This window comes from Amphiprion ocellaris, chromosome 7 (assembly GCF_022539595.1).
Source record: "Amphiprion ocellaris isolate individual 3 ecotype Okinawa chromosome 7, ASM2253959v1, whole genome shotgun sequence".
Classification (NCBI taxonomy): Eukaryota; Metazoa; Chordata; class Actinopteri; family Pomacentridae; genus Amphiprion; species Amphiprion ocellaris.
The window spans coordinates 32,874,058-32,897,790 of record NC_072772.1 but is presented as its reverse complement, the minus strand read 5'-3'; the positions used below and the strand labels follow the sequence as shown (position 1 = coordinate 32,897,790).

At 34.8% G+C, this 23,733-nt stretch overlaps 1 protein-coding gene across 5 annotated transcripts in view; it reads right to left on the bottom strand.

The window, feature by feature from the left end:
- The window catches only part of LOC111583325 (spectrin beta chain, non-erythrocytic 4-like), a 136,003-nt gene that overhangs the window by 48,985 nt on the left and 63,285 nt on the right, over nucleotides 1-23,733 (bottom strand). For all 5 annotated transcript variants that reach the window (XM_055012470.1, XM_055012471.1, XM_055012472.1 and 2 more), the window contains exons 23-25: nucleotides 18,308-18,510; nucleotides 15,547-15,637; nucleotides 7,662-7,808 (exon numbers count right to left, since the gene is read on the bottom strand). In XM_055012470.1, the coding sequence (XP_054868445.1) occupies nucleotides 7,662-7,808; nucleotides 15,547-15,637; nucleotides 18,308-18,510 (441 nt within the window). The remainder of the gene's footprint in view (nucleotides 1-7,661; nucleotides 7,809-15,546; nucleotides 15,638-18,307; nucleotides 18,511-23,733) is intronic.

Sequence of the window (23,733 nt, the reverse complement as noted above, 5' to 3'; positions counted from 1 at the left end):
GAGGCCTTTTTTTTACAACAGCATTTTGTCCTGCTTCACAAAAGATTGTTGAATTTTAGGTATTGATTTTTGCATGCTACCGCTGGACAACAATTATTAAACTTTAGATTGATTTTTAGGTGGAAAAAGTCCAAATTAATAAAAAGAAATTTGAAAGTCCTTAGACTGTATATGTACCCTTCAAAAGTTTGGAGTCACCCAGACAATTCTCAAAAAAATTCTGATGTCCACATTTTCAACATTTTTGGGAAATCTTTGAACATTTTTTGGTGGAAAAAAAAGATGTTTAAAAAAATTTGCTGGATTTTGGTTGATTTTTTGTGAATGTTCTTAAAGAAAATATTAGAAGTTTTACTGATATATGTAATCACTTTAGATATTTTTAGGATTTTTTTGGAAGATTTTTACTAATTTTTTGAAAATATTTACAAGAACTTTCTTCAAATTATTGGAATTTTCTTCCTGAAGGTTTTACAAATTTTCAGAAATTTGTGGAATTTTTTGCTGAATTTTTGGATTTTTTTCAGACAAAGAAACAGTATTTTTTTGGGTGTTCATAAGCAAAGACAACAGGACAGTTAAATCATGTATGCACAATATAGCGATTTTAATAAAATGTCATGATTTTAAGCTTAGATTTGGTTCAGTTTCCCCAAGAATTACAGATGAGTAGTTCAAGGACAGATTTAGTTAAATTCTCTCTGTTTTACAGTTTCTAGCTCTGATTACAGTTTTTACCACTGGCAAATGATGTCATTTTGGTGATTTTGTAAAGACAACATGGCTTTAAACTAGTCTGTTATAAGGCACAGCTACAATTTCTCATATATAAAGAAGCTGAAACCATCAAATCATGCAATTATCAAAGAAATTGCTGATTAATTTTCTGTCTTTCAATAACTGACTATTCATTTCTGCTTTAGCCTCATTTTTGATTGATTTTTAGTGGAAAAAGTCCAAATTAATGAATGAAATGTGAAAGTCTTTAGACTGTATCTACATGTTGCAACTCTGTAATTTTTACCAACAAATTTTAGTTTCCTCGTAGTAAGGTAACAGTCAGCTTCCAACTAACCAAACCATTTTTTTCCTCTATTTTTGTGGACACACTATTATACGAATGTGCTTTTACTTTGGCGTTTGAGGGAGGTTTGAATGCATGTTGGTTAGGAGCGGAAGGACTCAATGCTTAAGTTAAAACAGCCTAAACAGAAATCTCTGTACTCATTATAAATCTGATTTAGTTGCCTACAATCTGAAGTTGCTCTGGGGTTAATTTTATTATCAGATATTTTAAAAAGCACATTTAACAGTGTTTAATTTCAATATAATTCGATAAAACCCACCGAGAACGAAGACTATTTGATGTTTTCTGTGCTGTTTGTCGTATAGGCTGTTACTGTTCCTTACTGTCAGCCAAATTACATACTTTCATCTGAAAACGAAAACAAAGAAATGCACTTAGCATTATTCTGATACTCAGCTCGTGGGCGTAAAACAAGACAATGGGCTCCTTTGTAAATCAACAGCAACAGCATATGTGATATTTCTGGAGCCGCAGGTGAACAGATCTTCTAAAAACACAACATCTCAGAAAACTAAAGCTACATTTGAATTATCCTCCAAAGCAATAATGTTGGTTATTTATATTATATATGCAAATAATGACATAATATCAGATTTTACGCCACTTTTTGTGTGTTGTCAAACGTTTAACATTCTATATTTGCAGAAAATTAATGCAAAATGGAAAATAAACTCACATTTCTCCTCCTCCCGTCCTCTATTTCTTATTTCTCTTCCTCCAGATGAGCATATGACCTATGAATGTATAATGTGAGACCATCCAGTGCTGCACCCTCCACATCCCATCACTGCATATAATTACACATCAGCCAGCCGATGCCCCCACATCATAAACCCACAGTATATTAGCATGTGAACATACATGCTAACACGGCTACACACATATGTTTCCTCACACACACCGACATCCCAGCACTCTCTAGAGAAGATGAAAGCAATCGCTGATAATGAACGGCTTAAATTCCAACTCTGCAGCCATAAACCACAATGTTCCAGTGATCAGCTGACTGGACAAGGGCAGAGAGATGATGTACAACCTTATAAAAACCTTTTAAATAACATTTAATGGCTCTACTTACGTTTACACACTGGCCAGTACAAGCTAATGCATTTTATTTAAGCTGGTTGAAGTATTACAGCTGTGTCAAACCAAATATAGTCTCAGCTAGGGCTGCAATTAAGAGTTATTTTCACTGTTAATTAATCTGCAAATTACATTTTAAACACTGAGCAGTTGGTTGAGTCATAAATTGTTGATTTTTCTTTCCCAAAAAAAGGTAAGATAAAAATGCAAAGCTAAAATTTCGCACAGAATATTTGGAAAAAAACAAGATGACAACCAAAAAGTCCCTGATTTTTTGACATGTGACTGTTGATCACAGTTGAGTCATTCCTGGTTTCACATCTGCGCAGAGAAATACAAAATTTTTGCCATTTTATAGAATTTTGTTAGAGCAAATGGTTTATTGCTGGGGAGTTTTTAAATGAGGTATGCATAATTGTGATTTTAAGCTTAGATTTAGTTAAGGTTTCCAAGAAAACAACAGGTAACAGATAAATAGCACAAGGGCAGCCAGATTTCGTAGGATTCTCTCTGTTTTTACAGTTTCTGGCTTTGATAAATGATTAATCATACATTTTGGTGATTTTGTAAAGACAGCAGGCTGTAAACCATCCATTATCCTTCCATTATCTATACACCACTTAATCCTCACTAGGGTCATGGGGGGGCTGGAGTCTATCCCAGCTGACTCAGGTGAAGGCAGGGGACACCCTAGACAGGTCACCAGTCTGTCACAAGGCTACATACAGAGACAAACAATCACTCTCACATTCACACCTACGGGCAATTTAGAGTAATCAATTAACCTCAGCATATTTTTGGACTGTGGGAGGAAGCCGGAGTACCCGGAGAAAACCCACGCATGCACAGGGAGAACATGCAAACTCCATGCAGAAAGATCCCGGGAAAGCCGGGACGCGAACCAGGGACCTTCTTGCTGCAAGGTGAAAGTGCTAACCACTACACCACTGTGCAGCCGGCTGTAAACCAGTTTATTATAATATAAAACAAGGCCAAGCTGCAGTTTCTCATATATAAAGGAGCTGAAACCATCAAATCATCCAATTATCAAAGAAATAGCTGATTAATTTTCTGTCTTTCAACAAATAATCAACTATTCATTTCAGCTGTGGCCTCATTTTTTCCTTTCTACAGAACAGTATGTACACAGATAACAGTGCTGTTTGTTGGCTTTATTCACTCTGCTTTTAATCTGCCAATTATATTTGAGACACTGACCAGTTGGTTGAGTCAAAAAATGTCAGAAATAGCAAAAAATCTGTCATCACCAACTGCTGTTTCGTCTCATAAACAGCCCAAAACCTGAAAAAAATCCACTTTACTGCAACACAAGACAAGGTAAAGTTGCAAATTCTTATATTTAAGGAGCTGGAACCAACAAATGGTGCAAATATCACAAAAGTTCCTGATTAATTTTCTGTCTTTCAACTAATAATTGGTTTTCAAATACTGATCAGTTGGTTGATTCATAAAGTGTCAGAAATAGCAAAAAATCTGTAAACACAAATGCTTTTTTGTGTCACTTTTATGTCAACCATCCAAAAACCCAAAGAAATCCAGTTTACTACAACGTAAGACAAGGTAAAGCTACAATCACTCATATTTAAGAAGCTGCAACCTGTTTTTACAGTTGCTACCGCTGATAAATTGTGTATTTTTTTGTGATTTTGTAAAGAAAACATGGCTTTAAAAGCTGCCGATGGGTTTTGGAGTTCAGTCTTACCAACTCTCCAAAAGTCTAGTTTAATACAATATAAGACAAGGTAAACTACATTTTCTCATATTTCAGGAGCTGGAACCAAAAAATTATGCAATTATCAAAGATTAACTTTTTGTTCTTCATCTATTGGTTGACAAGATGTCAGAAATAGCAAAATAATCAGTCAACCCACATGCTTTTTGGTCTCACTAACCATTCAAAAACCCAAACAAATCCAGTTTGCTATAATATAAGACAAGGTAATGCTATAATTACTCATATTTAAGGAGGTGAAACCTGTTTGTACAGTTGTTAGCCCTGATAAATGGAGTATTTTGGTGATTTTGTGAAGACAACATTCTTATCAACTCTCCTAAAGTCCAGTTTATTGTAATATAAGACAAGACAAACTACATTTTCTCATATTTCAGGAGCTGGAACCAACAAATTGTACAGTTATCAAAGACGCTGGTTGACATTAGTTGATAAAATGTCAGAAATGGCAAAAAAGATCAGTCATTACCAATTGCTTTTTTGTCTCACTAACTGTCTAAAAACCTAAAGAAGTACAGCTAATTGTAATATAAGACCAGGCAAACTACCTATTCTCGTATTTCAGGAGTTGGAACCAACAAACTGCACAATTATCAAAGACGTTGTTGATTAATTTTTCTGTCTATCAACTATTGGTTGATAAAATGTCAGAAATAGCAAAAGAAATCAGTCAACCCAAATGCTTTTTGATCTCACTAACCATCCAAGAACCCAAAAAAATCCAGTTTATTACGACGTAAGACGAGGTGCAGCTACAGTTACTTATATTTAAGGAGGTGAAACCTGTTTTTACAGTTTTTAACTTTGGTAAACTGTGTATTTTTTGTGATTTGTAAAGACAACATAGCTTTAAAAGCTGCTGATGGGTTTTGGGGTTCAATCTTAACAACACTCCAAAGAAATTCAGTTTTCTATAATATAAGACAATTCAAAGTTACAATAACTCATATTTAAGGAGGCGAAACATGTTTTGCAGTTGCTAGCCCTGATAAATGGTGTATTTTGGTGATTTTGTGAAGACAACATTCTTCCCAACTCTCCAAAAGTCCTGTTTACTATAATATAAGACCAGACAAACTACATTTTCTCATATTTCAGGAGCTAGAACCAACAGATTAATGTTGGTTGATATTAGTTGATAAAATGTCAGAAATAGCAAAATATCCATCATCACCAATTGCTTTTTTGTCTCACTAACTGTCTAAAAACCCAAAGAAGTCCAGTTAACTATAACATGAGACAAGGAAAAGCTACAATTTTCTCTGATTAATCTCCTGTTTTTCAACTAATAATCCATGTCCAGCTGTACTCTCACCAGGTCAGAAGCTGTGTTACAGAACACCATGTACACAGATAACGGTGCAGCTTGTTGGCTTCATTCACTGCGCTGCTATCAGGGGAGTTCAGCCCTGCCCACGATAAGACTGCAGAGGATGGAGCCACCGGGCCACAGTCAGCTGTGTGCACCATCACCGTAGTACGACGGGAGTTTTTACGACTGAAATCCACCAATCAGCTGGTGACATAAAGCTGTACAGTAAGAAATGTAGCGTTGCTTCATCAGAAACACAGCAGCTCTCTGGCTTTCCTCAGAACAGATGTACTGCCAGCATTTGTTTATCCCATAACCTCCATCAGAGAGAATTACAGCCTGCTAACCAAACAGTCACACTTCTGATTTTCTACAAACAGCCCATATGGGCCCATCAGCGTCCATGTGTCCACTCCAAACCCACTCCATATCTAAATTTGTTCTGCTAGCAGGTAGAATCTGGATCAAACTTCATGGTCAAGTTGACTTTAATTGGCTTTTTCCATTAAACAACAACACAGCACTGAGTATTTTATCATATTTTATATATTTTCTGCTCAACTTTGAGCCAAAAACTACATTTCCTCACATGTATCCACTCAATTCATGTCACATCTAGATGTAAATTCATTATGCTTTGTACATTGTCTTTATTATACCTTCATTATGTGTTTATTTTTAGTCTTATTGTACTTTCTGTAATTATTCTTCTGTACCTCATTTGTATCTAGCTGCTGTAACAGGTAAATTTAAAAGTTTATCTTACACTACCGTCTAAAAGTGTGGGGTCACAAAGGCAATTTCATGTTTTCCACGAAAACTCACACTTTTATTCATAAGACAAGACAAAGCTACAATTTCTCACATTTCAGGAGCTGGAACCAACAAAAAGTGCAATTATCAATCACGCTGCTGTATAATTTTCTGTCTTTCAACTACTGCTGGATAAAATGTCAGAAATGGCAAAAAAATTCAGTCATCACCAATTGTATTTTGTCTTGCTAACTATCCAAAAACCCAAAGAAACTCAGTTTACTACAATGTAAGACAAGGTAAAGCTACAATTTCTCTTATTTAAGGAGGTGAAACCTGTTTTTTACTGTTGCTCGCCCTGATAAATGGCGTATTTTGGCAATTTTTGTGAAGCCAACATTCTTACCAACTCTCCTAAAGTCCTGTTTACTATATTATAAGACAATGCAAACTACACTTTCTCATATTTCAGGAGCTGGAACCAACAAATTGTGCAATTATCAAAGATTATTTTCTGTCCTTCAACTATTGGTTGATAAAATGTCAGAAATAGCAAAAAAATTTGTCAACCCAAATGCTTTTTGGTCTCACTTACCATCCGATAACCAAAAGAAACCCAGTTTGCTATAAAATAAGACAAGGTAAAACAATAATTACTCATATTTAAGGTGGTGAAACCTGTTTTTACAGTTGCTAGCTCTGATAAATGCTATATTTTTGGGAAATTACTAAATGAAGCACATAAAATAAAGTCATTTTCATGAAATAAAGTGATTTTAAGCTTGGATTTGGTTAAGTTTCCCCAGAAAAATAGCAAACTGTAGATGAATAGTTCAAGGACCATCAGATTCGGCAGACTTTCTTCTGTTTTTACACTTTCTGGTGTAACTTTGGTGATTTTGTCAAGACAACATGGTTTAAATCTAGTTGCTACTCATTTCTCAGTTGCATAAAGGAAGGCAAAATTTCTTGTCAACACGAACAACATGGTTTTGAGCTAGTTTACCAGTCACGAAAGCAGAATTTCTTGTTTTTTACATAATCTGGTTGGGTAAAAATGCCTTTTTTTGGGGATATTATAAAATAAAAGCACATAAAATAAGTCATTTTAATGAAAAATAGTGATTTTAAGCTTGGATTTGGTTAAATGTTCCAAGAAAAATAGATGAGCAGTTCAAGGACTATCAGATTTAGTAGAATTCTTTCTATTCTTACAGTTTCTAGCTCTAATAAATGGTGGAATTTTGGTGATTTTGTAAATACAAAATGACGTTAAACCCTGCCAATGGGTTATGGGGTTCAGAGAGTTAAACTGTAGTAGAAAAATGGCAAACACTGCAAGAGTTCACTTTCATACGTGAGGTTTCGAAAGAACTTGTAGCATGTCAACCAACAATGACGATCTATTATTACGTAATACGAGCCACTTGTTTCTTATATGTAGTGTTCCTCCAGTAGACCAGTCTATATAAAATACTTGGCTGATTTCAACTCCAAACCAACATTTAATGTCGCTCATTCTCCATATCTCCATCCTGATATCCTCAAAAGCCACTACATGGTAAAACACACCAAAAATAACCACTCCACTGTCCACAGCTGCATTCTGTCTCACTCCAATGAGCTAAAACCCAGAATGAGTCCAAGCGAGAGAACAACCAGCGAACACTCACCTTCTCAATCTTGTCCAGCCATTCCTTGTTCTGGGCCAGCTCGGCCATGAACGCCTGGTGCTTCAGCCATTTCTTGTGAAGCTTCTGGGTCTCGTCTCGGCTGCTGTCCCTCGCCATCAGCATCTTCTCACACACCCAGTCCCCCAGCTGGGTGACAGAAGCAGAGAGGGAGACAACACTGTAAATACCTGTTCTGGAGAGACAGATCACCTCGTGGTGAAGCATGAGACACACGTGTTTTCAGCAGCTTCTGTGCAAAGACGTAAACGAAAGACAGCGAGAAAACACAAGGTCAAACGCACACACGAATATTTAATGACGCATAGCGGGCACATGGAGGCAAGACACACGTGTACCAACAAGCATGGCGGCGAGGATTCACATGTGCAACACAACACGGCGGCGTCCGCGGCGTCAACACATGCCCACGCACACCTCCAGCCCCGGAGGATGGCAAACCTCACGGCGAAAATATTCAGGTCAGCATCCTTCGTCTTCCCCCCTGTCCATCATCCTCATCCCTCCCTCAACCACAACGGCGAATAATGACCCGTTTTACCGGCAGCGTTTAACGGGAACGGCCCGCGGGGTTGTGGCAGCCGCTGGTATCCGCATCCTCGCCGGTCTGCCGTCACACACATGTAAGAGACCGATATTCAACCGCAGAGCCGGGTGGAGAGAGGAAGGAAGGAAGGAAGGATGGATGGAAGAGCGAGGGAAAAAAGAGCCAAGGCGGTGACGCAAAAAACGACAAAAAAAAAGGTGAGAGGAAAAAATGCAGGAGGATAAATAACAACAATACTGGAGGGAAGAGACAGACTGGAGACTTGAAACTGCCTTCGCTGCCTCCCTCTCTCTCTCTCTCTCTCTCTCTCTCTCTGCTGTGTTGCTGAGGAGGAGGAGGAGGAGGAGGAGGAAGAGGAGGGCGGGGGAGGATGACTGGGAGACGACGACGACGAAGAGGAAGATGAAAAAAAAAACCTTCCCTCCTCCCCAAAACAATAAAATGGCAGGCAGCTGAGCCGGTGCACAGACGCTCCTCCCCTCCTGCCTCACACCTTCAGCGAGAGGACGAATGGAAAAGCAGCCGGAGAAGAGATGGAGAGGAGGAGGAGGAGGAGGACGAAGAGGGAGGAGGAGCCTGGGATTTGGATCTTTTTTTTTTTTTTTTGGAGAGGGGGGATGCTGCCTCCAGGCTCACCGGTCACAGCTAATGATGCTGAAGGTGGAGGAGGGGGAGGGAGGTGGGGTTCAGACGGATGGATGTGAAGGGGATGAAGGGGTTTTATTGTTTTTTTGCTTTAACCGACACTCCTAGAAGCTAACAACTCCTCCACGGCTGCCTTTTTGTTTTATCTCTCCCCTCCCTGCTGCAGCTGTACTCTCCATCTCCATCCTGCCTCCCTGACTGCTGCTGCAGTGGTGAAGCAGGGAGGAAAGAGAGAGAGAAGAAGAAGAAGCAGTTGGAAAGAAAAGAGAATCGGGGTTTGATAGATTTACTCGGCCGGGTTTCGGTCCCACGGATTCACACGGAGGTCACGGAGGGTCACGGCCCGACGCCCCCTCCAGAGCGTAAACGAACTGAACGAGGGGAGAGGAGGAGAGGGATGAATGAATGGAGGGATGGATGGAGGGGAGGAGGAGGGGAGGGAGGGGAGAGGTCTGACGTAAGCAGGGAGGAGGGAGAGGAGGGACGGCCTTAGTCGTCGTCACGTCACCCGATTTCGTCATCACGCTGCCTTCTCGCGGTTTTAGTCCGACAAAAAAAAGCGCACATCGGGAAAACACCACTGCATGAAGGTGGTTGACTAGAAAGGTCCATTAGAATAGAATAGAATAGAATAGAATAGAATAGAAAGTGCACAGTTCCCACCACCATAAACACAGATAAATAGGCAAAAATGTGAAGTAAATAAAAATAAACAATACAAAAAATATTCTTATTAATCAAAGAAAATCATCGACAATTTTGATAATATCTCGACTATTCAAGTCTGTCTCTTCAGGCATTTTTGAGCTTCGGTGTTCGAACGAAACAGTTCATTTGAAGTAGGAGTCGACCGATTATCAATTAGCGAGGCCAATTTTTGCCATTTTTATGAGTTTCTGTATCATTACTCCACCAAAGAGGTGGAGCCTAGGCGGAGTTGTGACGATCAGCGTTGGTTTGTCTGTCTGTCTGTCTGTCTGTCTGTCTGTCTGTCTGTCTGTCTGTCTGTCTGTTAGCAACGTTACTCAAAAACAGACTAACAGATTTGGATGAAATTTTCAGGGAAGGTCAGAAATGACACAAGGACCAAGTGAGTAGATTTTGGCAGAGATGCAGCTTATAGTCTGGATCCACGGATTTATTAAGGATTTAACAAAATGACAAAAAAAATTAGACAAAGGACACAAACGAGACATAGAGGATACAGAAAACGACAAAAATATGAAACGAACGACAAAAAAATTGGACAAAAGTCAGACTAAAAAGACCAAAAACAAGACAAAATACAAGGTGTCCCAAAAAAATCTGACATCATTTCATCACCGAAGTAATTTGTTTAAAATTTGTTTGCTCTTGTTGCTCAAAAAGTGTAATCATTTTTATTTTTCTGCTTTCAGGAATAGAGGCGTTTACTGCAACAGAAAAGGCGTTCTGTATATTGAAGTACGCTCACACTCAGTCAAATGTGAATGTGCAACGTGACTTTGAAAGAAAATTTCATAAACAAATGGCAATAGGAAAGCAAATTTGGACATGGCATAAGAAGTTTCAAGAGGAAGGCTGATTGTGTCGGAAAAAAGGATCTGGATGGCCAGCAGTTTCACAAGTTTCAGAAGCACTGAACATTTGTAATAACTTTGGAACATTATAAAATTATCATCCCCCAGAATTTTTCATTTGAAATTTGTAGAATAACATTTTATTTTGGACATATAAACATTTTATGTCCAAAATAAATCCTATTAAGCATCATTTCTCCTGACCATGTAGTTACTCCTATCTGGACATCTCAAATGATGTCAGTTTTTTTGGGACATACTGTATTACAAAAATGAGACACAAAATGACAAAAGCAGGACACAGAAAACGATAAAAACATGAGATTAACGACAAAAAATGAGACAAAAGTCAGACAAAAAAAGACCAAAAACAAGACAAAATATTACAAAAAATGAGACACAAAATGACAAAAGAACAACTAGTAATACAATATTTTACTTTATGATCAGAACAACTTGTCATTGTTTAGAAATTATTTAAATTTATAGTTTTACAACTTTACAATCAGCAGTTACTGTCTTCTCTGTAATTTTCACACTTTACAAAGTAAATCCAGCGGGCCTGATTGGACCCTCTGGAGGGCCGGTTTTGGCCCGCGGGCCGCATGTTTGACACTCCTGTCCTACATGATTGAGTTGGCAAAGCAAATTTAGCATCTACCACACACACTGACAGGAATATATTAGCATTTTAGGGTTTTCCAGGGTTTTTCTGTGGAGGTACCTTAATCGCACCGTATTTGACTTCAATAAAGTGAACTAATGCACAATAACTGCAAATCCCACATGAGGAGGTTTCAGGAACAGTGTTGTTTGTTCATCCTCAGCATACAGGAAGTCTACCAGACAGATTAAAGGCAGCACCACTCCTATAGAGCGACTTAACATGTGTCACATCTATGTGTGCTTAGCGACTCAGCCTTTAGGCACAAACCTGCTCTTTTCTTTAAGCAGACCAAGAGGTGAAAGCAGCTAAAAAGCTACAGAATGATTTCCAACCGAGGTCACTTCTTCAGTCCCCTTTTGTCCTGAAGACAGAGTCGTAACGTGGACAGAGTGGAGCAGGCAGGCTGATGAGGGGCTTTAACGATTATATAAGAGAGGAGGAGAAAATGTGCTGCTTTTCTTTTTTTTTTTTTTTTTAATATATGGACTTGGACATTACTGAAGCAAAACCAGTGAAGACTTCCTGATGTGGACAATGAGAGTCCAGCAACAAAACCAAATCAAACTTAAATACCTAATTAAAGAATACACAAATTCAAAAAGTAAAGTGCAAAAAACCCTCAAAAATGTGTCTAATTTTGTATATAGCAGTAAACAGAAGGTGTACAGTTTATTTTAAATGTTGAAATTCATGCATTTATACAGTTAAAAAATGTACTCCTTCATATGTTAAATATAGTGAAAGACAGATGATTTTATTTTGGTAAAGTTCGTGTGAATGCAATAACGGGAAGTGCATATATTTCACATACTTTTATTTTGAAGTGAACATGAAGTAACTAGTCCCACAAAAAGTATGAGTTCCTGACAGCCCTGTTCGAGTGTTAACCCTCGTGTCCTCCTGGGGGTCAAAACTGACCCATTTTAAAGCTCGAAAATGTGGAAAAAAAAATATATTTTCACAGTGAAACTTCTGATGTCCGCATTTTCAACATTTTGGGGAAAAAAAAATAAATGTTAAAAATGTTTCTTAAGAAGATTAGAAGTTTTAAAGATATATATGGAATCACTTTAGATATTTTTTGGAAGATTTTTACAATTTTTTTGAAAATATTTACAAGAATTTTCTTGCCAAATTTGGGGATTTTTTATTAATAAAACTTTGAAGGGAAACTTTTAAGGAATTATTGGAATTTTCTTCCGGAAGGTTTTGCAAATTTTCTGAAATTTGGAGAATGTTTTTGCTGAATTTTTGGATTTTTTTCAGACAAGGAAACAATATTTTTTGGTGCCTGTAAATGAAGACGACAGGGGGGTTAATGTTCAGTAAAATGAACAGAGTTCTGATTCATTTAAGAGGCTTCCACTTAGCAACATCTCTGCTGTAAATGAGGATTTCCACTATTATTAGTTACACTTGGGCTGCCAAGAAGATGCACCTTTTATATGGTTAACCCTCGTGTCGTCCTGTGAGTCAAAACTGACCCGTTTTAAAGTTTGAAAATGTAGGGAAAAATTTGTTTTGACAGTGAAACTTCTGATATCCACATTTTCAACATTTTTGGGAAATCTTTGAACTTTTTTGGTGGAAAAAAAGAAATGTTAAAAATGTTTCTTAAGAACATTCACAAAAGAAAATATTAGCAGTTTTACTGATATATATGTAATCACTTTAGATATTTTTAGGATTTTTTTGGAAGATTTTTACTCATTTTAAAAAAAAAAAAAATACAAGAATTTTCTTGCTAAATTTGGGGGATTTTTTTTTAGAAAAATAAAACTTTTAAGGGAAACTTTTAAGGAATTATTGAAATTTTCTTCCTGAAGGTTTTGCAAATTTTCTGAAATTTGGGGAATTTTTTTGCTGAATTTTTGGATTTTTTTCAGACAAGGAAACAGTATTCTTTGGTGCCCGTAAATGAGTAAAACAGGATGGTTAAAAGCACCAGCCCCTAGTGGCCATTCGGGGTAGTGCAGTATTTATTCAGCAGCATTGAAATGTGTCTCTGAACTAAAGTGTGTCATTCATCTTCCCACAATCCTCAGCAAAGAATCGAGTACAAAGTGCAGATTTTTTTTTGCAGGAAACTCAGTGTAACTGCGTTGGTGAGTGACCAGAGCTAAACACAAGGATGCAGCCTGAGCAGAGGAACATACTCAGCCAGCTGAGAGCTCAGGTTCCTGCACACTGACGCAGCGTTAATCGCCCACCATAGGCCACAAACACTCCCCATGCATACTGTACCTCTGCAGACGTCCCACATAGGAGTACACGGGGATATATGGCCGACACGCACTCGTACACATGCACACACACTCCCCAAGCACACGGCCAGATACACTCTTCCTCCTCTGAATTAGTGATGAGGAACTGCGCTGCTGAATTATTCACGGCAGCCAAAGAGAGAAAGTTGCTGAAACTCAACAAGGTTTTTGGCCCAGAAAGGAGCCGGTGACTCTGCAGGGCGAGAGAGCAGAGAGCTGCAGGAGAGTCGAGAGTAAATGGTGAGTCAAAATCCATTTTTATCTCAGCTCACCGTCCACATGGTTCTGCTCGACGCTCACAAAACCATGTCAGAGAAGCAGCACATCAAGTATTAAAGTTTGATCATGAAGAGCAGAAAATGAACTGCTACTACGCAAACAGACACGCCCACTACACACTGCAAAAAATACACAACAATTTACTGCTGTTTTACACATTTTACCTGTTTTAAATGAGAGATAATCAACAAATTCACAATAAAACCGTATTAATTTACATGTTAACAGTAAAAAAAAAAGGATTTTGGTCTTCATCATGTGTGACTCTAAAATTACAGTGTTTTACTGTATTTAGATAAGCTAAAAATATAATTATTTTACAGCCTTTTGCAACTATTTTCAGTGTTTACTTGAACAATGGAGTATTCTAGTATTATTATTGAATGTATTTTGCTGCCAGACTTTAGCTGTTTTTTGTTTTTAGTTTTTTTTTTTTTTTTTAAACTGTTTTTACAGGACCTGTATTATATTATATTATATTATATTATATTATATTATATTATATTATATTATATTATATTATATTATATTATATATTTGTTTTATTGTTTTTACAGTGTACATATTATTTTATTATTTACATGTTAACAGTAAAAAAACAAAAATAGGTCAAATCTGTAAATAATCAACAATCTGTATTTTTTTTAGAGAATGTAATTTTATTTTATTTTTATTTACACCAGATGCCCCCCAAAAAGTTTTTAAATGTAATTTTTTTAACATTTAAAAAAATTCACCCATTAAAAAAGTATTGAAATTAGCACAAATATAATTTTAGTTTTAATAGGTTTTGTTGTTATTGGAAAGAAAAAATAGGATTGGATTGTATATTAAGAATTTTAAAATAATAAATAATTTTCACTGTTATTTTACAGATTTACCCCATTTAGTTCAATTATAGATGCTTTCTAAAATCACAGAAAAATTTGTATAAATTTATATGCTGACTGTAAAAAAGGTCAAAACTGTACAACACACATAAAAAAATTACTATTATTTTTAACGTTTTTAACTGTAGTTTTTTTAGGAAACAATTTATTACTATTCCACAGATTATTCCCGCTTTGTTAAATTACAGATAAAAACTAGTAAAATCACAGAAAAAAAGGTTTAATTTACTTGCTGACAAAAAGAAAAAACAAAAAAAAAATGGCCAAAATCTGGACATAATGTACTTATACAAGGAGGATTTTGTTCCTCGTAATGTGGGACTGTAAAATTAAAGTGTTTTACTGTATTTAAATCAGCTAAAAATATCATTATTTTACAGCTATTTTCAGTGTTTATTCAGTTTTTGAACATTTGAGTGTCCCACTATTGTTTAACATATTATATTATATTATATTATATTATATTATATTATATTATATTATATTATATTATATTATATTATATTATATTATATTATATTATATTATATTATATTATATTATATTATTATATATTACCTTACATATATATATTTTTTTATACCCTATACAGTGTGTACTTTGTATTATTTTTAACTAAACAGTACAATCATTGTCATATTAACTAACCAGCAATAACTGATAATAATTTACCTCAATCTTACAGGGGAAATATTTATATTTATGCTCACATTCACAGCTATTTTAACTTTCAGCTGCTAAGCCAAACCCCACAAGTTTGCCTTTTTCTTACTACAATCATTTAAAGTTTGGAGCAAACCACACTGATCGCTATTGATGGAGCAAAAAGTGTAGAATTTTCTAGATTATAGATTTCTTTCCCTTCAAATTCCTCTCCTCAGCTACAGGAGGATCAGCGTTCTGAGATCATTCCTGGGCCAGGAAACTCTGTAACATTAAAACAGACCCCCATCCTCTTATTTTCCCCCCTTTCAGCTGTTAAACTGACTGAATTCCTCAGCGTTTCATCGTCCTACCTCGTGACAGTCCTGCAGGAACCTCTGAAGCTCCCACTGGTCGTTGAGCTTCTCCAGCCACTGCTGGGCCAGTTCTCTGTTCTGGTTTCCCCTGAAATCAGACACATTTTACTGTTAGTTTCAACCTACAATACCTAGAATTTACACAGTTAGAACACATTTAGATGCATGTGTGACAATTAAATGTTGTTTTCTCATCATATTCTGCTTTGAATAGATAATTTAAATCCAAAACACCTGCAGGTGAGCAGCGTTTTTGTGGGTGTTTTTTTGAAAAAAGGGCATAAATTGCTTTAATGATTACACATTTATGTAAGTGAAGCATAGAAAATAAAAGAATATACTTTTAGATTCACAATTTAAGACTAAATCCATAAAAATCTTCTATTTATGCATCATATATATTCAGACATCAGGTCTCTGGTATCAAAGCTCTAATTATAGACTGAATATTTTACATTTTCAGAGAGAAATGAGAGTAAATGCTGCTAAAATATGCATGTTTACAACTAATATTTGCAGAAAACAGACAACACTTGACATTGTGGTTGTTTTATGTCATTTTGTGGTAATTTTGTTTCACATTTTGATTGATTTATGCCTTTTTGCTGTTATATTTTTATACATTTTGGTTGTTTTATGTCTTTTTTTGGCTATTTTGTGTCACATTTGTTTTACATGTTTTGTCATCATTTTGTTTCACATTTTGGTTGTTTTACATCTTTTTGTCTGTTTTGTGACTTTTTGCGGTCATTTTGCATCACATTTGGTTGTTTTATGTCATTTTGTCATCATTTTAATTCATATTCTGGTTGTTTAACGTCTTCCTGTGGTTGTTATGTATCACAGTTTGATTGTTTTATGTCTTTTTTTGGCTATTTTGTGTCACATTTAGTTGTTTGTCATCTTTTTGTTATCATTTTGTTTGACTTTTTGGTTGTTTTACATCTTTCTGCATTATTTTGTTTGACATTTTGGTTGTTTTATGTCTTATTAGTTTCAATTTGCATCACATATTGGTAGTTTTATGTCCTTTTGTCATCATTTTCTTTTATATTTTGGTTGTTGAATGTCTTTTTGAGGTTGTTATGCATCACATTTTGGGTGTTTTATGTCTTTTTGTCATCAACAAGACCAGACACTGTTTATTTGTTCATCAAAACCGATCTTAGGGAAAGAACAGCAAAATGATTTATTACACAACCTGAATACATACAAATAACTGTGTTGTTGCTGTGTTCATTTATCTGTCCGCTGTGGGAGAAAAATAAACGTTTGACGTGTTAATTTATGTAAATTTAATCTAAAAACCATATGGTTCCCCTCGTTGCTATTGTTCACACACACACACACACACACACACACACACACACACACACACACACACACACACACACACACACACACACACACACACACACTTCATACAGATTTCATGGTCAGGTATCACCTTCTGTTTTCAGTCTTTTGTTTCGTTCATACGTTTGAGTCGCTTTGCTCTAAATTCTTTAGCTGCTATTGTCCTTTTTAAATTGTTTGAGCAGCTGTTGGGATTTTTCATCTCAACATGAAGCTACGACTTCATGAAACCGCACAAAACCTGAGTTTATAAGCTGGTAGCTACTTTAGGAGTCCATCTCTGATTTTATACAGGTTGCAGACATATTTGTAATCGTAAACTTATTTGGTTGTTTTATATGGTTTTTTTTGGGCTATTTTGTGTCACATTTGGTTGTTTTACATCTTTTTGTGGTCATTTTGTTTGACATTTTGGGTGTTTTATGTGCTTTTGCTGTTATTATGTTATACATTTTAACCAAAATGTCTGACAAAACTACAAAAAAAAAGTAAAACAACTTCATGTGACACAAAATTACCACAAAAAGACATTAAAACAAACATAATGTGACACATAACAGCTGCGAAAAGACGTTTAACAATCAAAATATAAAATAAAAAGATGACAAAAACACATAGAACAACCATAATTTGATGCAAAACAACCACAAAAACACGTAAAACAACCACAATATGAAATAAAATGACTGCAAAAACACAAAAAATTACCAAAATGACAACAAAAAGATGGAAAACAACCAAAACGTGAAACAAAATTACCACAAAAAGACGTAAAACAACCAAACTGTGAAACAAAATGACTGCAAAAATGCAAAACAACCAAAACGTGAAACAAAATGATGACAAAAAGATATAAAATAATTAAATGTGACACAAAATAGCCAAATAAAGACATAAAACAACCAAAATCTGATGCATAAAACCCGCAAAAAGACATTAAACAACCAAAACATGAAATAAAATGACGACAAAATGACAGAAGACAACCAAAATGTGACTCAAAACAACCAGAAAAAGACGTAAAACAACCAAAATGTCAAATAAAATGACGACAAAAAGATAGAAAACAACTAAATGTGACACAAAATAGCCTAAAAGACATAAAACATCCAAAATGTGATGCATAACAACCGCAAAAAGATGTGAAAGAACCAAAATATGAAATAAAATGAGTAAAATATAAAAAGTTAAGCAATTATTTTCCTTTTTTTTGTCTTTATGAACGTATCTGTTAACGCTCAATAATGTGCAATAACGTGCTATTTGTTACACTGTTAACGTACTTTTTTTGGTCTTAGAAAGTGCCCAATGCTCATACTGTTTCTTCGTACGTTTATATATCTAGGACATCATTTTGTGTTGATGTTTTTCTCTGTATTCTGTCCTTTAACGTCTCTGGTACCTGTTGGCGAGGGCGTCGATCCTCTCGCGGATTCGTTCGGAGTAGATGTTGTTCTGGCTGATGAGACTTTCTCCGGCTTCGATCACGGCTTTGATCCGGTGCAGGTTGAGCTCCATGGTGGTGGTGAAGTCTTTGTGTTTCTTGATGGCGGCCTCCACCGTTTCCACCGTGGTGGGAAGCTCCACGTGGGCCAACGCCGACTCCTGGAACAACAAAACGGCACCGGTGAGGAGATTTACTGGTTCAGGAAGTGATAAAGCGAAGCCAGATTTAACCAGGGAGAAAGAAAAAATCAACAGGGGTGGTGGATATTGTGAAATTTTCTTGAAATATCGTTAGAATTGGTTTATTTACAAAACAATTAAAGCTCAACTATAACCAAAAACTATGTCAATTAGACAATAAACTGCACAATTATTAGCATGTTTCAAGCCAAAATGCTAAATATTTTTTAGTTTCAACCTCTCAACTTTGAAAGTTTGCTGCTTTTCTTGACCTTTTGCAATAGTAAAGTGTAATAAACTTTGGTTGTCATTGTTTTGCATCACTTTTTGGTTGTTTTTTGTCTTTTGGTCATCATTTTATTTCATATTTCAGTTGTGTAACTACTTTCTGTGATCATTTTTAAGAATATTTAGTTTTTTTAGGCTATTTTGCATCACATTTGGTTGTTTAACGTCATTTTGAGTCACATTTTGATTGTTTTCATGTCATTCTGTCAACATTTTATTTCAGATTTTGGTTGTTTAATGTCTTCGGATCTATTTTGTGTTACATTTGGTTGTTTTACATCTTTTTGCAGTTGTTTTGCATCATATTTTGGGTGTTTTATGTCTTTTGTCATCATTTTGCTTCACATTTAAGTAGTTTCAAGTCTTGTAGTGGTTGTTTTGCATCATATTTTGGTTGTTTTATGTCCTTTTGTGGTTGTTTTGCATAATTTTTGGTTGTTTTATGTCTTTTTGTATCTATTATGTGTTACATTTGGCTGTTTTACATCTTTTTGGAGTTGTTTTGCATCATATTTTGGTGGTTTTATGTCAGTTTGTTGTCATTTTAATTCATATTTTGGTTGTTTAGGGTCTTTTGTGGTTGATTTGCATCATATTTTGGTTGTTTCATGTCATTTTGTTTCTATTCTGTGTCACATTTAGTTGTTTTACATCTTTTTCTGGTCATTTTACCTCACATTTTTGTTTGTTTCATGTCTTTTTGTCATCATTTTGCTTCACATTTAGATTGTTTTATGTCTTTTAGCGGTTGTTTTGCATCATATTTTGGTTGTTTTATGTCTCTTTATCATTACTTTTTTCACATTTTGGTTGTTTTACATCTTTTTGCACTCATTTTGCATCCCATTTTGTGTGTTTTATGTCTTTTGTCATCATTTTGCTTCACATTTAAGTAGTTTCAAGTTTTGTAGTGGTTCTTTTGCATTATATTTGGTTGTTTTATGTCTTTTTGTGGTTGTTTTGAGTCACATTTAGGTTGTTTCATGTCGTTTTGTATCTATTATCTGTTACATTTGGCCATTTTACATCTTTTTGCAGTTGTTTTGCATCATATTTTGGTTGTTTTACATCGTAGATATAGATATAGCTATAGATATAGATATAGATATATTCTGTGTCACATTTAGTTGTTTTACATCTTTTTGTGGTCATTTTTCATCACGTTGGGTGTTTTATGTCATTTTGCCATCCTTTTATTTCATATTTTGGTTGTTTAACATCCTTTTGTGGTTATCATGCGTCACATTTGGTTGTTTAATGTCTTTTTGCCATTGTTTTGCATCACATATCAGTTGTTTTGTCTTTTTTGTGGCTATATTGCATCACAATTGGTTGTTTCACATCTTTCTGCAGTTATTTTGCATCACATTTTGACTGTTTTATGTCTTTTGTCGTCACTTTGCAATACATTTTGCTCATTTTTTAATAGTATCCATACTTGTCTCCTCTCTGCTCTGTGAAGAATAACAAGCAATTTCAATCAGCTAGAAGGAAATTTTGTTTATTGGCTTAAGTGAAACAAAAAACATGCAAATTAACTGATAACGACAAAAAAAATGTTGCAGAAGTGCATCTTCAAACTCTATAGTCAACATATTATTGTTCTGTCAATCATTTAAGAGCTGAAAATACAGAATGTGTGATTTGAAACGAAGCTACTTCAAGAATTTTAAATGCATTTGTCCTCTAGATGGAGAAAATAATGAAAAAATGAAACTAAGACAGAAAAAAGAAACAGGGATCAGCGGCCTGGAACATCTTTGATACTTATTGAAGAAGAAATGCTGCTCTCTCTGAACCACAGCCTGCAGGCTAACAGGAGGAGCTGCTCTAAAGATCTGTTAGCAAACAAAAGGAGACGTTCTGACCAACACACAACCAAAACACCGGAGTGGAGGTCGGCTCTACTGCTGACATTTCAGATGAGAAAAAACAAACCTCTCTGCATGAAATACTGAGATTCAATACAGCCATGAATGCTGCAGACAGGACTGGCTGTTGTATGGAAATAATATTTATAAAGCAAAACAGCTCTAAAACATTAGATTATTTCTTATTTTCCATAGTTTTTTTTTTTTTTTTTTTTAAAGAATTGTTCTCTTTGTTAGGTCTTACTATTGCACAGCCTTGAGAACAGTCATTTTGCTTTTCACTGCATAAAATGTTCATTAAAACATCCCAAAAATATTAGTGTAGGATCTGAAAAAATATAATTCAAAAGCTAAATATATATTTGTAAAATTATTAAAAGATTATTTTAATAACTGTAAAAAAAATTCTAAATGAAATTAAAAATATATTACTATTTTCTAACATCTAAAAATATTCAAAGCACATTATTGTAATATCAAAAAATATTAGTGACATATCGGTTAATTATTTTTAAAAATCAGCTTTAAAGTTCCTGTGTGTCATATTTGAGTAGTTTATATTAGGTTGGTGAGAAAAAAAGCCATAAAAATATATTTGAAATAATTTGAGTTTTATTAAAAATAATAAATCTAAAAAAATAATCTAATTAATCAAAAGATTATAGTTTTTTTTTAAATAAACTGATTAAAACATGTAAAAATTATTATTATTATTATTATTATTATTATTATTATTATTATTATTATTATTATTATTATTATTATTATTATTATTATTATTATTATTGTTAGTAGTAGTAGTAGTATTTTCTTTTTGCCATCATCTTGTTACACATTTTGGTTGTTTTATGTCCTTTTGTGAATATTTTGCATCATATTTTGATTGTTTTATTCCTTTTTGTGACTATTTTGTGTCACATCTGGTTGTTTTATGTCTTTCTGTCTTCATTTTGTTTGACATTTTTGTTGCTTTTTGTCTTTTTGTGACTAATTTGCATCATATTTTAGTTGTTTGATGCCTTTTTGTGGCTATTTTGTGTCACGTTTGATTGTTTTATGCGTTTTTGTGGTTCTTTTGCAATATATTTTGGTTGTTTATTGCCTTTTTGTGACTATACCTGGTTGTTTCACGTCTTTTTGTGATTGTTTTGTGTCACATCTGGTAGTTTTACGTCTTTGTGTAGTCACATTGCATTATATTTTTGTTGTTTTACATGAGATATTACTTTAAATACGCCATCTAAATTATGCCAAAACTGGTAATGAACAGAAAATAATAATAACAATTAGTTGCATATTTCGTTTCAGTCGAATAAATAAACATCACTGTCTAGTTCTAGATGCAGTGTTGATTCCACTAAATAATCCTACAGTAATTATAGGGAGAATTCAGCCAATAAGAAGCTAGTATGATTTACACAAAGCTATAAATATCATCATATAATGTTCACACACAGAAACAGACTTTAGTGTCAGGAGAAGCCACAATGTAGATCTAGAATTACTAGAAGCTGCTGCATCAACAGCTTGTGCTCACACTCACACACACACTGATTATGGATGAGTTCTACAGCAGAGTTCTAGAATCTTTCTTGTGTTTTTCAATTATCTGTTCATCTGATTACTTTCAAACTGGATGTGTGAGTCTCTGGGACTTTGAGGAAGTACAGTGTTGATTTTATTTCTCTATTTTAATGTGGAACACCTTGATTTGGCTTTTCCTTCTTTTTTTTGACAAGAATATAAAGATAAAGAACTTTCCATTGAGCCAAAGATGCATCGACTGAACCCTGGTTTCAGTGGGGTAAATACTGATGCACTCACTAATTTCACCTTTTTATATTGTTTATCTGTTGACAGTATTTTGTTAAAATCTGTCTTCACTTTGACACGGAAGGGTCATATCTTTGTAAATGCTTCCTGACTCACTTAGACTCTCAGGATTCAGTGGAAATATTTGGAATAAATGTCTCAGAAGATAAGACAAAATAAGCCTCTATATCCAGCAGTGAGGACGTTTGCATTGTTCCAACAGCAAAGATAGTGCAAACATTTTGAAAAAATAGTACAAAAATACCGAAATAACCAAAATAATACAAGATATACTTAAGTACTGATAATAAGAATAACGTTATTGCACATGCCAGTGGTACTGCACAGATTCTCTCACAAATGAAAATGCTGACATAAGTATTAATATTGCACAAGTTGCTATCTATATTGCACAAATTTTATTTAAACTGAAAAATACAGATGAGCACATGTCCTCCTAGTATATGTACACAGAATAATATTGCACAGGATATTATAAAAGTACAGAACAATCATCATATTGTACAGAATAAAACAGCAGGACTAATCACAGCATAAAACACTCCAAAATAAATCCAACAATATGAAAAGTAAAAAGTCAGATTAGCTGTGAAGACTCATAAAAACAATGAACTCTCAAAAATTCCTCTTCAAAATATTTAAAACTTGATGATTTAAGATAGTCTCCTCTGAAAATAGTCCTTGGAATATTTAGAAGCAGCATCACCTGAAAATAAATCAAATTCAGTTCATTTTCAGAATCTTCAGAAACCTGAAAACGCTGAAATGAGACGTGAAGTCTTCAGATCTGATACACATGCAGAAATATTATGATTTTTTTTTAATTTTTTGTTTATTTTTTGTTTGTTTTTTTTTAGAGGGGAAAAGGAAAGGACAGGAAAGGAGGAATAGGGGGTAGTGGGGATGGACAGAAATAGGGATTAACCAATGTGGGCTTTTTAGGGCTGATGTCGACAACATATCTGTTTTTTTTTTTTTTTTTTTTGGTTAATTGAGAAACTCAATCACCGATTTGTTGAACGAACATCACGAGAAGCTATTTGCTGACAGAAACCTGTCATTTACAGTGAGGCCTCTTCCTAATAAAGGATTAGTTTCACTGAATACTATACAATACTAATATTAGCTATGATGTCTGAGTGTCACGGGACACTTTCTTCTCTGTTTTCTTAATCTTTTTTTTTTTTTTTGCCCACTAAGGTTAATGGCT